Genomic DNA, 17,169 nt, shown 5'->3' on the forward strand with positions numbered 1-17,169 from the left:
AGATCTGGGGGACGGAGGCCGTGGTGATTTTTTATCGCCCTTTTATCAAAGGACGACCGATGGAAAACGAGCGCGGAGATGATCGAGACAAAGTGTCAGGTAGCGCGGGACGAGAGAACAGGCATCCTGCCTTCTGGCTGGGGGATTTTCCCCTTCCCTGCAGACTGTGGGCAGTTTGGTTAATCGGTATTAAAATGGTGATGACGATAATACCTGAAAAATCTGCTTATTGTTGCAGATGGGCCAGAAAGCAAGGGGAGAGCTTTTACGTAATTAATTGCTCGAGTTGTTTCAGAAACGCTGCTTGGAACTTTAAAGGGCTTGTGGACAGAAAGGGCCCTTAAATAAAATCTGCCCTTGCCTTGCTCCTTCTTCACCCTCAGCTCCAGATTTCTGTTGTGGAGGGAGGGGGCAGCGTTATTTGTTTGTTTTAAATCTAGATGAGTGGCCCGGTTTTGGTACAAACATGAACCTGTCTTCAGAAGTTGACATCACTGAGGAATCAGCCAATTGGCTGACATTTAACCAACCTTCTTTTTACACATAAACCCCATCAAAGAGTTGTTTACACTGATGTTCTTTTGAAATGCAAATCCAGAATGCCAACAGACTGAAACTCAATTTAGATTAATGTAATTACCTGCAATACACAAATGAGGCTATACTATTTAATAGCCTTCACTTAAACCTTTTTAGAAGATCAAAAAGACTCCTATTGTTGAAGTTTAGTACTACAACAATTAGAAGATGCCTCTGTGATTTTCCTGTTACCTTTATAACCTGGTAGAAGCTTGTGGTTTTGCTTTGGTGCTCTGAAATAAAAAAATAGGTGAAATAATTACAATTCCCACTAAAAAAATATAACAGCTTCACGGTAGGTTAGGTGCACACCTCATAGGGGGATTATTTTTCCTGTTTTCTTATTTTCCTCCAGCAAAATAATGGTCTCTCTTCTTCTTTTAGGCTTTAAAGAAATGAATGCTCCAACTCTCACCCCCCCTCTCAGCCAGCCCAAAAGGTCCAAAAAACGCCACGCCAATTTAACGCTAGATAAAATGATGGAAAAATTCCTGCAGCAGAGCGTGGATACAGAAGAGAAGTTTTACAGATACGAAGAGCAGAGGCTCAAAATCGAGGACAAGCGCCGCGAAGCCGAGCACGCTCGAGAGCTCCAGATGTTACAGATGTTGGGACAGATGTTGGCAGGGATTTCCTCCACGGTATCCCAGAGGTCACAGTCTATACCGGCGAGTCCACCTCAGCGAGCGAACCATCGTTCCTATGGGGATAACTTTAATTATAGTGCTATGACAGCAGCACTTTCTCCACCCATAGGTACTTCCTTCTATAGCATAAATAAAAGCTCTTTTCTTTTAACCATCTGTGTGAAAGCACTCGTAGTAAGTAGCTTTTGGAAATAAAAGCTAATTGGAATTCTTAATGCCGTGGTGAAGGTGTCTGTCTGATACCCAATGAGATTCAGTCGTCACTTGTGCCATTGTACTGCCTAATTAATATAGATTTATTATCAATAACATTTTAACGAGCGAAATCGCACCTTCTGGACCCTGTAAACACTGGAGACTTCTTTTTGTGTGCGTGTCTCTGTAAAGTGAAGTCAGGAGAAGTTTTATATCTAAAAGACAAGTAGCACATTTGCTGGGAGCGAGCTGGGAAAGTCAGGTGCCTTTTAGCAGAAGTTCTGCTGCTGTTGAAGTCAACAGGCCTACCCCAGTATGTGAAGTTAAGGCTGTGCATGTGTTTTTTCAGGGTTGGGGAAAGAATTGGACTTTTGCCTACATTGAAGTAAGTCACAAGTTAAAATTTAGCTTCTTTAAAATGCATTGCTTTAAATCAGTTCTGAATCTTTTGATTGAATGTTGTATTATTGTGGTGTAGGTGGAACAGAAGATGAAAATGCTGGCATAGATATTTCTTCTACATAACTTAATTTAAAATTTCTGTGGGTGACTGAATTTATTTTAAAGAAAAAGTCAAAGGAGGAACTCTAGAACTGGTATTTATGCACAGGCTTTTCCTTCCATACCTTATGCGTGGGCCAGAAGTTAATAGCTGGATATTGGCTGTCATTAACACACTTCTCAGGATCTTTGGCTCCAAGTCATTTGTCTTTGTCATAGTCTCTTTGCAGCACGTGGAGGAAAGCTCCTCCTGGGATTACTCTGGGTGGACTCAGGGATACTGTGTTGATGCTGAAGCCAGAGCCAGCCTGGGGCTGGGTGGTTCTAGCTGGCCACGTGGAAACAAAGCAGGTCTCATTCTGTCCTCATCCCAATTTTCACACTGCTGCAAAGAAAAAAGTGTGGTTGAAAACGAAAAATACCCACCCAACCTCAGTGGTGAATAATAATCCAGCATGGCAGATCCCAAAGGGCATTCTCTGGTTCCTCAGAGGACCTTGGAGCCTTTTCAGTTCTAAGTGAGGTGCCGTGTTCCCTGGAGGGTGCGTGGGGTCGGGGAGGTTGGGGCTGTCTGTGGTTGGGTTGTGGGTTTAGGGTTGTGTTTCTTCTGGGCTGGGCAGTTGGTCAGTAGCATTCTGTGATGGCAGCAGGATGTTGTGGATGACTTGCAGCATGTACACAGATTCTGTGTTTTAAGTGTTGTTTTCACTTTTAATTTAAAAGGAAACTTGAAGTGCTTTGGAAAAATCCCTTATGATCTGAAATTATTTGAGGTTCTAGACTGGGGTGATGGTACCTACACAAAGCCTTACCATTACTTCTGAGAGGTTTTTTGGCTGAGTTTCATTATCTGTAAAGATTGGAACTGAAGGTCAAGTTTTCTTGCTGGATTTCATCAGATTGGTGTACAACCACATGACACCATGCAAAAATTCATTATATGTATATATTTAACTGCAGCAAGAGCAAATGCAGCCTCTGATCTTTTAATTGGTGAAGGTGTAATAAAGCATTTGTAATAAAATGTGAAAATAACACTTCAGGCAGCACATCTTTTAAGGAATTAAGATTTGTTTATAGCTAAATAAGCCCCAGTGTTTCTGGGGGTAAGTGAGACTAGGTTAAGAATTGCTTATTGCATCATTTTCTGTCTTTTCCACATTTTTTATGCATTCACCTTATGTTTCCATGTAAGCAAAAAACAGCAATAAAGAAACAGAGGGCCTCCTTGAGAGCAAATGAGAGGATTGCCAAGAACCCTTGCACTTGAAGGGTTACAAGAGATGTGATAAAGATGTTTCTCATGTGGTTGAACACCAGTGGGTGTATGAAGTGTGATTTAAAGATTTCCAGAGGAGATGAGCATTTGCTGTGCTGGGTCACTGCAGTGCTAGTTTGGCCATAATCCAAAACAGGATGGGTTTTTTTTGTTGTTTTTTTTTTCTTTAATCTCAAGAGTAATGGGATGCCTGTATTATAGGAGGATTTTAAAAGCAAAAGATTAGCCAGGAGTATTTATCATTATTGAATACAAAAGCATTTTATTACTGAAGACTTGTGTGTCTGGCTTAGGTCTAGGTTCTGTGTAAGACAGAGAAAATGATGCTTTCTGCTGATAGTGCACAGATGCAGAGTTTTCTTGATTATTACAATTTTTTTTCCCATTATTACAGCCAAAATGTCTGGAAAAGTTTTTCCTGTTTGGTTTTGTGGTTTGTTTTGGTTTTTTTTTAATTTTTTTTCCCCTTTTTCATGTAGATTTTGATGTTGGGGGATGGGATTGCTGGAAGTACAGACTGTAGTGGGAGTTAGTTTTGGCATAATGATGTATTTCTATGTAGCAGTTCCTTAGAAGATCTTTCAAAAAGAAAGTAAGCATAACTAAAGTCTAGGAAACTAATATCAACATTCAAGTAAATGCTCTTCTGAGCACAACTGTACAGTTGAGGAGCTTTGCTGAAATGTAAGAACTTACCCTTTTAACATATTTGCTGCAATTTATAGTTAACACTTTATTGGTAGAAGTATAGATCTTCAGATTTGTCCCATGTTTGGTAAACGGTTCAATTCTCTTCAGTTATAATCATTGAAATACTTTTTTCTAAATTTTTTTGGCCTTTTGAAACTCATTTGACTCTGTAGCCTTCTGAGTGTACACTGGTTTTGATATGCAGCTTGACATAGAGCTTTGCACCAGAGATCAGTAGTTGTGTGACAGCTAAAATTTGCCCTGGTGTGATATTTATCATGTGTGGATCTTGTGCATTGGATTGTAGTTTTGCAGAAAGACTTTGGTGGTGCTTTGTAGCTACCTTCCAAAATAAAAAAGCAGTGAGGTAGCCCCCCTGATTCTGCTAAGAGGTGGAAGCCTCTAAGGGGAAGCAGCAGATAAGGTGGGGTGTACATTTAAAATGTGGTTTCTGTTGCTTTGTGCTCCCTCTGTGTCTGGGTGTGTTTAGTCCTTCCTATTTCAGTGGAGTTTAATTAGGGAAGTGATTTCAGGCTGGACTAAGAAGGTATTTCTAGTTACAAAATGTTCCTATAACTCTTCTGAGCTGTTGTTTCTTTTTGTACCTGAGCCCTAAATGAGGACTGTGAGCAATCAGTGGGAATGTTCTCTGCATCAGTCCCTAAATTCATTATTAAAATAATCATCTTCCCTCGTTACTCACTGGTAAAGGCCTGGAGGTGACGAAGCATTTGGGGTTTAGAAGGATGTCACTTGAAGTGATTTTATTGCTGTTGAGTGCTTAAAAGTTCAAGAATCAACATGCTTTAACACTTTATTTTCTTCTTTTCAGTGATAGAGAGGACTTTCTCCCTGCACAGAACACACACTCTGAAGGACATGGAGAACATCTTTCAGCTGGTGCGCAACGTCATCCCCCCTCTGACAGGGAAGAGGCATAAAGGCCAGGATGGGCGTATAGGCATCGTTGGAGGATGTCAAGAGTAAGTTAAACAGAAACTGGAGGTTTTGTTTCTGAGTCTGAGGATGTCACGAGCCCTTGTAGAAGCCATTCAGACTCACCTTGCTTTTAAAACACAGGTATTTTTCCAGAGAGCTTTGTTAGTCCCTCATCGTGACTGTGTGAAGGAAAATGTTTCCCTGCAGTTTTATTGCAAAAATTTTGGTAGTGGATGTGGTTGAAGCTTAGAACTTAAGGCAGACATGGACTCAGACACCTCTCTGTCTTTTTTGACCACCAGACTCTCTGCTTTGAGTGTTAGTCTTTTCCCATTGCATGGTGAAGTTGCAGAGTAAGTAGAATAGAGACAGTGGCACAGCTGATGTTTTTTATATTTTAGTGTCTTGGGAGCTGGGTCTCTCAAATCAGGAATAGAAGACTTTCTTACTGCACACTTTTGATTTTGGATAAATTGCCATGTTTGCTGGATTCTGTCAGCATCTTGTTTTATGTTCTGGACTAATAGAAATAGCATGTTTTGGAAAAAAAAAAAGATATAGCCTAAATCAGTTAAATGCTGTACTGTCCTAGAGATAAAACAGGCTCTGTTCTTCTCTTGGCCATGTTCAGCAATGTGAACAATACTTTGAATGAGCCACTACACCTTCCTGGTTTTCATTTTTTCCTTTTGAAATAGAGATGGCATCTTTCTGCTGGAAAGGAGATCTGCTGCTGGACATCTGCCATTAATAAACACACTGAAAAGAGCAAAAAGGTGCTGGCTTGGAGCTGGCTTGATTAGCCAGGAGTTAGTTTTCCTGTTGGTCTAATGGGCTTAGGTTCTTCCTCCTGGCAGAAGTAGGCATCTCTGGAGAGTGACTGTCCATATCTCACTCTTCAGTCTTCATAAAGAGAGTTTAGGGCAACTGGAATCAGTTTTTTGGCACTTTAGTTAAGCATCTAACACCAGATGGATCAATCCAGGTCACAGATCCCAGATTTGTCTTGCAAACAGTGCTGGACCCGTTTGGTTTGGTTGGTCTCTAAACTTTTAACTTGGTTGTCTGAGAAGAGTTTGCTTTTTTTGTGGCATGATCTCTATAAATAGTTCTATGAAAGGATCAGGTGGCTCAGGTAGAATCCTGCCCCTTTGAAATCAAAGTAAGGCTTGACATTGGCTTCAGTACAGCAACATTTTATCTATCCTTTACAGCAAACAAGAGAGAAAGGGTTTTTATTAAAATTTACTCTTGAATTTGGGACTTCATTATGGCAGGCTGATTTCCAGATTATCTGATCTCACAACTGCTTCCTAACCTAAGTTGTGTTTTATTCTAGATACACTGGAGCACCATATTTTGCTGCAATTACAGCTCTCAAAGTGGTACGTGTTCTTCTATGCCAATCCAAAATTAACTTTTCATCATTTATGTTGGCTAAGCTCTTGTTTTGTAAAAGCATTGGTTCTGCATGGCACAGGAAATTTGAGTTCTAAAAGGTCTTCTGTTTAGCAAAGAAAATCCTTAGTTACTGTATTTGTAGAAATACTGTGTAAATATGTGTTATTTGTTGTGCTTTCTCTAAATGTTTCCTCTGTATAAGGTAGAGTTAGACACATCTCAACAAAGACAAAAACTCAGAACTCTTTTATCAGTGCCTTGGATAAGAAATTTCAAACTTGATGAAATATTTTACCCCAAAGTGAACAATAACATCAGATTAATGTATAAAGTTACTTTTCTTTTCTGTGCTGCAGTCAGTTCTTCAGGAATTTTTTTCTGGACTTGTGTTGAGTGAAGTCAGTTTCTTTCAAAACTTAGAGCTTTAGGCTAGTAAAATTCTTCTCTGCTCTAAGTCTGGAAATTGTTGCTTTAACTTAATGTGATTTTTAATAACACATTTTATTTACATCATACCTTTTAGCAGAAGTATTTTCTAAGCTTTTTTTCCCCTAGAAGTGTGAGCTTATTTTGCTGATGTATTAACTGGCTACAAACATATTTACTGCAGGCTACATAAATACAGTGGTGATTATTCAAACATCAGCTAATGATACATAAATAATACATCCACTTTTCAATACTCTGTGTCTAGTGGGTCAGTACTTTCAGTTCATTGTGTAGCTTTTCCTTTTTGGGGATTTGTTTCAGTAAGTAGGTAACCAGTTCAGGTATTTGCACACACACCCAGGATGTGGTCCCTGGAGGATTTAAAACTGAACTGATGCCATCTTCTAGAAGATATTGTGGCCATTCAGCTTTCTGTGCAGTGTGTGCAAATACAGGGACATACTAGGAGGTTCCCTTTTGAAGTCACTTGGACTCAGATCATTGCATCTCCACATAAAGAGTCAGGGGAACAAATCTCTGCCTTGCTTGGTAGCTTGCAATGTTAAATGTATATAGCAGTAAAGCAGAGGAGAAGCTTTCTTAACCTTGGGGAATTTCATTATGCAGGGCAGATACAAGACTGAGCTTTCTGGTCACTGCTTATAGATGTGTGTCTGAATTTTTTGAGATGACAACAGGGGCCTGAGGCTAAACTCTTCAGCTTTAATGCTTATTTAACTTAAAGAGGTGTTGCTGACATTGTGCCAGCCTTTATCTGGCATGGATTTGGCCTGTTGGGTAAAATTAATAGGACTGGAAATGTCCTCAGAGATTGCCATAACTATATTTTGGAAGTATAGTACAGTGTTATTTTTTGTCTCTAGTAGCTTATCTCTTGTTCAGTTGTGTTCTTTTGCCTTTCTTCTTATTGTACATGTGACATTTTTGCCTGTGCTTATCTGCAAGTGAGAAACATTTCTCAGGTGAGTAAAGGTTCTGCATCTGTGTTTTCACTCAGTCTTTCAGTGAGAAGCAGAAAAAAATCTATATTGAAAATTAGATTTGAAAAATCCTCCAAAGCATTGCATGGTTATGTAAGCCAGAATAGAAAAAATAATAAAGTTTACTTTAAGGACTGGAAAGGAAGAATTTGGGTGAATTATTTAGTCAGCAAACCTCAGTTATTCTTAAGTGTGTATCTGATAATGCTGTCTGCAAATTTTCTTTTTTAGGGTGCAGATTTATCCCATGTGTTTTGTACCAAAGATGCAGCAACAGTAATCAAATCATATAGTCCAGAGCTGATTGTCCATCCAGTTCTGTAAGTGACTTATCTTCTGTTTAAATGAGTCAGTCAGGGTTACTAGTTTGAACATTACTGTCTGCCAGTTGATTAGTTTGTGTTATTTCTTTTTCTGAGTTACAGGATGGATGAGCTGGAGGTTTCAAAAACTCCTGGGTTTATTACAAACAGCTAGATATTTAATAGAGAACAATCACTTGTGAACTTTTTTCAGTGCCATCAAAAGTACTCACTGTGTGTAAAATCAGTTTGTGCTTCCCTGAATTTGTGTTCTGAAATATGTTACTGATGGGTCAACTTTTGGAGGATAAATTGTGTCAATTTGGTGTTGTGATGGTTTGCTCTGAGTGCTGCCACTGAGAATTAAGATGTGTGCCTTAGGTGTGTGTCCCTGAGCTTGGAATTCTATGGGTGTGTGGCAGAGTCTGTTGGGGTACACAGCAAAGCTGTGATGGAGCTAGAAAAAGTGTAATTTAAAATCATGTTTGTCAGATATTGCTGTCAGGAGGGATTTATGGTGGGAGAAATATTTCTGTGTCTGAGAAGAAGAATGTGATCTCCCTTATGTGATGCCTGCAGTTGGAAGCCATAAGTTTTGTACATTCTAAAGGTGGGTTTCAGTCCTGTGGTGCTGAGAAAGAAGTCAGTCAAATATCAAGGGTTGTGTTTTGATGTCCTGTTTGGGGTTTTTTTAAAGATATAAGAAATGAGTTTGTGCATTTTAGACAGGGGAAAAAAAGATGTTTGAAAGCAAGGGGAAGATAACAAGGATAAGGTTTTTACCAGTCCAGCTGCATTAGCCTCTAAAATCCAAAAGACATCTTCAGTTGATGTTCTGTCTGGTACTGTATGATAACAAATGAGATGGAGAATCTTAATGGCAGTATTAGAGTGCAACTTAGGTTGTATTGATGGATGATGTGTAGGATAGAGTTGTCTCCTGTGGGAAGGAGTTGACCTTGGCTTGGGAGAAGCATTTTTCATATAAACAGGGTTCCTGATGTCTGTGGTAATGGGGAAGGTTCACAGGAGAAGCAGAGGCAGCACAGAGAGAAACAGAGATGGCAATGTGTAAACAGTGAAGTTGCTGTTCATGGAGGACCAGATTGTGCCTGTGAAGTAAGGAAGTAAGGATGGTTTGGGTTTTTTTTATATATATATACAGGTTCTTAGTGTCTCCTGTGAAATTCAGATCTCAGTGTGCACTCTTATCTTTCTATTTGTAAAGAGAATTTCTGATTTTAAACTTCAGCTCTGTCTGTAGATTCCTCCAGATGTGCCAAGTCCAGTGAATCTAGAGATGTTCATACCCACATAGCTTTAAGCCTAAAAGTCAGTGTTTCATACTTGTATTACAGCTCCCCAGTCAGCTGGCTAATGGTGTGAAGCAATGGATCTGTAAATATAGTTTATATGATGAAAAAAATTCAAATATCACAATGTTCAGGTTTTGTTTGTTAAATTTTCTTATCATTTTACCTCTTCTGCTTCATTTGAGGGGAAGAGAAAACACTTTTCTGCCAAGAAAGAATAAAATCTTGACTGACTCTATTGAGCTCAGGTTTTATTCAGATTTCCACAAACAGCCTCATTTTCTGGTGAGGTCCTTTGTCTCCAGCCTCACACTTTTCATGTTCTGATTTCTCCCTGACCCTTCAGAGTAACTAGGTAGCTGTTGCACCACTCTCTTGTTATGCTAATGATGATTGTGCCCCTCAGTTCACTGTTTGAACAGCTTGGCACTTCGCCAGGGTTCAGCTGCCATTTTGTACTGCCAGGAGTCTGACATTTTATCACCTCCTCTGTGCCTTGGCTGCTGCTGCCCTTCCCTGCTGCCTTCACCTCACCTCCAGGGAAGAAGAGGCTCTTTTCTTCCTGCTGCCCCTGCATGGGGGTGTTCTCCTGGCTTGTTTTGCTGTTGTGGATCTCTGATGGCTTGACTCCCCAAGGTGCACCAGAGCTGGAAGTTGCACTGTTGTGTCTCAGGTGCAATTCCTCCTGTCCTGGGCCACACAGACCATCCTGGGTGTATTTTGGTGTCACCTCCCATGCTGGAGATGCCCATAGTGCAGCTTTGTGGGTTTTGGCTCCACTTTGTTCCCTGTTCCTGTGAGTGAAGGTAGGAGCTGGGAGGATGAAGCTTCAGCACCTGCCTCTGGGCATTCTCACTTCCTGAGCTGAACAGTGATAGCTGGGTGTCCAGGGGCCACAAATAGCATTATCATTAGGAGCTTTTCCTTTTTATTCAGGGGTTCTGTCCAATGCATTCTGACCCCTTCCACAAGGACTTGATTTTCATGAAAGTATGTATTAAAAACTGACCAGCTAACCAGTGTTTTTCCTGATGGGCTTTTTCTGTTGCTGTGAAGAAGTGAGAAGTGTATCTTGCAGAAGCCTGGGTCTTCTGAGTAGTGGAGTATACAGAGTCTGAGTCACCATGGCCTTGTCACCACTGGCCTTTTGTGCTACATTTCCCTGTTTTCTCAGCTAACATGCTCTTACTGTAAACTCTACACAAATGCCAAAGCTAGGTTTTATCTTGTCTGTTATTAGTTTTTACTGCAGGCATTTTCTGTGTGGATTTCTGCTGTAGATGTGTGCATACTTTCTTGCATTAGTGTTGGGAGCTTTCTGGAGGACAGTTTTCAGGGGCTTTTTTATATTCCACATGTTAACTCCCTGACTTGGGTCAGGTGGAACAGACTTTTTGGCTACCTGTGTTGGGTTGGCTTATCCTGTCTTGACAGGCGAGTGATCACAGAGTTAAATGAGCTATTTGGACCCAGCTGGTTATATTTTAAAAGAAGATACAATAAATCTATTGTGTTAGATTCCCCTCTTGCAAGGACTTTTGTATAATCTTACAGTGTTTTTTCTCTGTAGGCCAGGGAAGATTGAGATACCACAGGCCCACTTGTGAGCTGGTTGTCAGGCAATTTGTAAAGTCAACAGTCGATACACTCCTTGATCTCCAGGGTTTTATCAGAGAAGTAGAATTGGATGTCAGGTCATTAATTTCTTGTGGTCCTGAAGTCATGTAAATTTTGTGATACCCAAAAAAAAAGCCACCCTTGAACTAGGTGTGGATTTAGAACTAATACCTTCCCCCCAGCTGGTTCTACCTATGGGTGTGTGTGGACTAGGAAGGACTGCCAGGATTGCTGAGAGTCATCCAGGTAACTGCAGAGTTCAAGATTTGGGTTGGATTTTGAAAAAGGTTATTCTTTTCAGTTTGAAGTAAAAATAATTAAGGAGAAAACTCTCACAAGGCTGGCCTGTCTGTTGTGGCCAGTTACCATTAACAAAGAAGCTTAGTTTAGATCACAGTTGCTGGAACATATTTTACCTACTTTTATTTGGATTTTATCTATGTTTTGGTGATTTGAAAAGTCCTGAAAGTGAATCATGGATAGTGAGCTCATGATTAGTTATTTGACCTCTTTTAACCAGTGCCAAGTCTCTTAAAGAAAGCCCAGGAACACTCTTAATTAAGATTTTTGTCCCTTTCTAATTCATTATGAGAGGAGATTCAAAAGCACTGGTCCTTTGTGGGAGGAAGCTCATACATTTTAGTTGTGTTAGCTGAGGATAGCTGTGAAACAGCTCTGTGTAACGTGGGTCCAACCTCTCTTTTGAATCAGCTGCTGGAAGAAGTGCAAGAATTTTTGTCACCTGGGGAAGTCAAGGAGAAAGATTACCAAAAAGATGCCTCCCAAGTGACTGGGCTGCTGGGTCCCTGTTATACCTGTGGAGAAGAAACAGGCATAAACTTTGTGATCTTTCTCTCAGAGCTCATTTTGACAGCAGTCTAGCTAGGAATCACATGAGAAAGAGTTTGGTTTTTTTCCCTAAGGAGAGATAAAGGTCAGTGTGTATGAGCTGACTCAAGAAATATGCTTAAACTTTTCCTCATCCTGACATGCAGTGCCACAGACAAAACTTGCTGATGGACCCATTTCTTGGAAACAAAGCTGCAGCTTCTTTGCTGCATGCTGCAGAGTGAGAGACAGGAGGTGTATTCAGCCCATACTGTAGTCCCTTTCCTCCCTCTTTGACTGAAGGTGGACATGCCTTGGATTTGCTTCTGCATTTATTTTTTAAAATATTATTATTATCACTTCAAGGTTTCAAGGTGTGGGGTTTTTTTTTTCCTCTCTTCCCAGCTGACAGTCAGCAGAGGAGATCCTCACACAGAGACTTGTTCTCATGTGTCCACAGCCCCCTGGAAGCACTCTAGCTTTCTGGGTGCTGGTTCAGCTATGCCCATGATTCATCTGTGCCTTCAGAGCTGAATGTCAACTAGAGAGGGACACCAATGTCATAAAAGCTTGTCACTTCATTTATCAATTTTAACATTTAAAAAAAGAAGTGCATTAGTTTTCCTGGGGATGTTTTAACTCTGTTTCATTCTCAGGGAAATGACATTATCAGCTTGCTTCTGGCACAGGTTTGGGTTGATTGCAGTCCATTTATTGACAGATCCAGTCAGTTCACAGGAACTCTTAATATGTCAAAACCACTTCCATGAACTCTGAAAATATGGGGTCAAGATATTTGGGTACCATTATACTTTTTGGGGTGGTTGCCATAACACATGTTGATAATGTGAGACCAAAACATACTACAGCTGCCTCAAAGGTTTGTGTATCATCCCTGGAGGGGTTCAAAAGCAGATGTTGCACTTGAGGCTGTGGTCTGGTGGTTAGGGAAATGTTGGGGTGGAGGTTGGACTTGGTGATCCTGGAGGTCCTTTCCAACCAGAGTGATTCTATGATTCTGTATAGCTGAATGCAGGTTGTAAAATGGTTGTGTTGATGCTTGTGGTATCTTTACAAGGCTAGATAAGATTGACCTTGAGTGATGTCCTCGTGGCTGTGTGAGAAATCTCAGAAAATAGAATCAAGCAGTAGCTTCTTCTCCTTTGGACCTCGTTCTCACAGGAGGTGAGAAGCTCTGCTCTGCATAAGAGCAGTGACCCTGTTTGTATAACGTGTTTAGTTTCATTATTAAAGAGGTTTTTGTTGGCTCTGATTGCATTGACAACTCAATTTCTAGTGGAGTGAAAGATCTGAAACCTAAATGAGAGTTTGGTGCCTGGAGTGCATTGAAAACTCAATTTCTAGTGAAGTGAGAGATCTGAAACCTAAATGAGAGTTTGGTGTCCAAGGAGCACCCGTGGAAAACATTCTGAGTTTTTTTGTATCATAATAATGTCAAAATATGATATGGTAAATACAGTATTTTTTCTAAATGTGTACCCCAGTAGGTGATCCACACTCTCCCTGCCCTGAAGGCAGAATATGGAGCAAGCAGAGACTATGGTTGGTGTCTGCATATTAGGAGCAGTGTCTTGCTGAGAACTTGTGACACCAGTGCTGCTCCTGGCTGGTGGGTTGTGCTGTTAATATTCAGATGAAGCCTACCAGGTTCACTTCTGATGTCTAAATTAATTATTCAATGACTGCAAAGGAACACTTGATTTGAATATTATTCAGTCTCACTCTCATTAGGGTCCTTGTTCTCCTTTCATTTTCTTCTCTGTCATTTAATCAGATTGTAGGAAGTAAATAAATATTGTCTACCCAACATTTACAGATGAGATACTATTGAAAGACTTCTCAGCAGCCTGGCATGTCTCAATGACCATTTTTTCCTCTAAACTTTTGGGAGGCATCATCAATATACTATCTTAATTTACTAAATAGATCTGATTTTGGTCTGTAATTGCATCCATCCAACTTGATGCCACTGTGTTGTCTCTGAGATTTGCTCTACGTGAGGTGCTTGGTCAGAGACCCTTGAGCTGATAATGTCATCACTGAGCTTTCTAGAATAAATCCTTATCTCCAGTTCTGTTCATGGGGCCAAAAGAGGCAGCCTCAACTCTTTGGGAAATTTGGAGTTAATCTACAAGAATGACAATTTAAACATTGATAAGAAGAGCTACTTTTGGAATATAGCATGAGTTTAATTTCAGGCTGAAACATTTTTTGCACTGTTTCATTTTGCCTTTAATGCCTTTGACCTAACCTTTCAGGAGTAATCTCTCTTCTCTATCTTATTTACCCAGTTTCCAATAATGGCTTCACCCAAGGTTTACCACAATAGTTAATAATTAGCTTTCTGAGATAACTCCTTAAATTCTGGAGCTAATGCCTTATGTCCCATCTTCTGCTCTTTTGATGTGCTGTACAACATGACAGGATCTCAGTGTCAGCAGGTCTAACATTTGATTCACATTCATATAATTACCTGCAGTGCTTGGACAAACAAACCCCGAAGTCTTTCATCCTCAGATCAGAGACTTTTCCCCATCTTTGAAGATAAGACTCTAGGTTGGCTTTTGAAAGTGCCCCTTTAAAAGTGGCTTTGTCTGAACTGACGTAAGGGACTCTTGCAGGGGGACATTTTCATGCTTCTGGAGTTGCCTCAGTCCCCCTGCACTCAGATAATGAGAGAACTTCAAAAATGCACTCTGCAGAGAGAACCCACAGAGCTGATGAGGTGCCAGCAGCCTTGTGTGCATCCTGTGCCCCCCTCTAGCAGGAGGTCCTGCTGACTGGCGTTCTGTGACGTCCGGAGCACACCTCTGATTGCTGAGGTGGCTCCAGCTCTGCCTCAAAACAAGTCTGAAGAGCTGCAGTCCTGCTGCCTCCTCTCTGCTGTCATTCATGCTTATCTGCTGGTTCTGTAGCTCCCAGATGCACCTGTGCTGACTTGGCTTCACGTTTTCTTGTGTCCCTGTGCAATATGACAAGGCTGCACCTTATCACTGTCCTTCCCTTCCCTCTAGGAACTGTCATTCAGCCTGAATGAGGAAAGCTGCTGAGTTTAGAGCTTTCTGGAATAATTTAAAGCTGTTGCTCTGGTGGCTTTTGATCACTTGGTGAAAGCCAGGCTTTGAGTAAAATGCAGCAGGTAGAAACAGGGATGGGGATGGGGGTTGTTTCAGGCCCTAGGTGTCAAGTCAGTGAGCAGCCTAGAGCAGGCTTTCAAGCAGATGGAATCTGTCAAATATCTGTTACAGACTGCTCTGGGAGATGTTTAGTAACTAGGGGTGATATTAGGGTAGTAGCCTAAATCTTTTTCAGGCTCTTTGTTGTCTTTGTTGTTACATCAAGCTTTCACCAAGCTGATCTACAGAACTCTGTTTTATGTATTTTTTTTTTTTGAGTGGTAGTGAAATATAGGAAAGTCTTGAAAAGCAGAAAGCTTGATTGAAAGTTTTTCTTTTCTTTCAAAACTAAGAGGTACTAGGAGAGGCTGTGAGGTACATTTAGAGGCAACAGTGAGACTGTGCAGTCCTGGATCCAGCACTTACTGCCACAAGCACAGCACTGCTCTAGCTGTGTGTAAAACTAGTCCAGGTGGCAAGATGAGGCACTTTTTCAGGGTGTATGGGTTTTAATTGGGCAGAAGTTATGTCAGGTTACCAAAATACAGGAAAGAAATTTGTCCTCACCTTTTCAGAGACTTGGTGCTGTTTAATTTGAAGAATCTTTGTAGCTTTTGCCACGGAAAGTTTTACTGAACAGGGATGAGATGAGCAATAGAAATTCCCTCAGTTTCCCTTCTTAGTGCTTCTGTTGTCTTCCAGTTGTCATTTATGTGTTTATCCTGTGACAGTTCTTTTAGGTATGCAGTCAAAGCTTTATTGATTCTTTTCCAGACAAGCCAAGACTTTGAGGAGGCTTTTGGGGTGTTGTTCAATTGCTTGATTAAACAACGAGGTGTTGTAATTTAGATTTTCATCAGAATGACATCTGATAACGTGCTAGATAACACACAGTGCTTAGCTGGAAGTTGAGTAGCTGGCTGAAGATGTGTTCACATCCTGCACCTCTACAGCTGTGGTCTGTCAGCAGCATCTTCAGCTGCACACTTCTGCACAGTGGTCCTCTCCTGAACACTCCCCATGTTCACAGCTGTTACTGCTTGGATTCAGCTTCCCAAAAGTATTCCTGGTGTATGTCCATGGTACAGAGTCCCTATCTGCAAATTATGGTAAAGCCACATGGTTTCCCCAATTTCTTATCCCATCATCTCCAAAAAAATCTTGCTTTATTTTAGGAAATTCCTGACTTCTAGTTAATCAAAGTCTCTCTCAAAAGTTTTTCCCCTCTTGTCAGAAATTCAGATGTTGTTTTCTCACACCCTTGCAAGAGATTTTCTGACTCCTCTTTATATGACTGTTAGCTTTGTGGTTTAAAATAGGCATTGCACTTGTGATTCTTGGTTTGGAAAGAAGCCCAGTTGTGTATCACGTGGCTCTGCACCTCTAAATGCAACACTGATTCTTGCTTACTTGATCCTTTTCTGTCCAAGCCTGAAGATTGCATCTCTTAAGGGGACATCTTCATGCCTCATACCTTTCTAGGTAGTTAAAAAAACCCAAACCAGTGCTGATTTCAATTGTGTGTGCATGACTTGGGTGGTAAAGGTGATAAATAAATGGAGAGGTTTGAAATCAGGTCAGTAATCAGGTGGAGAAGCTGGCATGGAGGGACAAAGGGGGTTAAGAACATCATTTGTATGAGCACAGTACACAGCAAACAGCTGAGGACCTGACATGTTCTGTGCTGATGCCTTCAAAGTGTTGTTTTGGGTTTTTTTTTCCTCTGATTTGGATTCACAGGCAAACAAAAACATGCATTGTTTTTTCCTGCACTAATAAACTAAACCCTGCCAAGGAGCATTTATTCCCAGGTACTCAAACATGTGTCAGTACTGGCAAATGATCCAAACAGCCCTTGGCAAGGCTTTTAGCCTCTCACAACAACTTCTTCCTCTGCTGAAGAACTGCCATAGCCCAGGGACTGTGCCAGGCAGCTTGAGCATTACCTGCTGAAGGTGCAGAGGGCAGCTGACCTCTGTCAGAGAACTCCTCTGGCCATGTTTCAAAGTTGTGGATGGTTGTAGCTCTAAAAGCTGGAAGAGTTTCTGTCCTCATGCAAAACCCCATGGGCAGGAACGTTGAAGGTGACATCCCAAAGTAAGTTAGATGTTGATCACTTGTACTCTGTCAGCTTTAAAATGCTTCTACTTTGATGCCTGTGTGGGAAATAAACTGTAAGTTGACACAATAACCTTTCCACTTGCAGAGAAGCTGTAGGTAGAGGATATTTTAAAGATGTCCTTAGCTGCATAACCCCAGCTCTTGTCAGCAGCCAGTACCTCCAAGTGGAGTTGACATGATGCTGCTCTGA

General features: G+C 40.9%; 1 protein-coding gene across 1 annotated transcript in view; it reads left to right on the top strand.

Annotated features, from left to right (window-relative positions):
• The first annotated feature begins 1,019 nt into the window (after nucleotides 1-1,019).
• The window catches only part of CARKD (carbohydrate kinase domain containing), a 32,410-nt gene continuing 16,260 nt past the window's right edge, over nucleotides 1,020-17,169 (top strand). The window contains exons 1-4 of the mRNA XM_008943357.1: nucleotides 1,020-1,335; nucleotides 4,724-4,874; nucleotides 6,170-6,215; nucleotides 7,893-7,981. Of these exons, the coding sequence (XP_008941605.1) occupies nucleotides 1,056-1,335; nucleotides 4,724-4,874; nucleotides 6,170-6,215; nucleotides 7,893-7,981 (566 nt within the window). The 5' untranslated portion in view covers nucleotides 1,020-1,055. The remainder of the gene's footprint in view (nucleotides 1,336-4,723; nucleotides 4,875-6,169; nucleotides 6,216-7,892; nucleotides 7,982-17,169) is intronic.

Source organism: Merops nubicus, unplaced genomic scaffold (assembly GCF_000691845.1).
Source record: "Merops nubicus isolate BGI_N331 unplaced genomic scaffold, ASM69184v1 scaffold6057, whole genome shotgun sequence".
Taxonomy (NCBI): domain Eukaryota; kingdom Metazoa; phylum Chordata; class Aves; order Coraciiformes; family Meropidae; genus Merops; species Merops nubicus.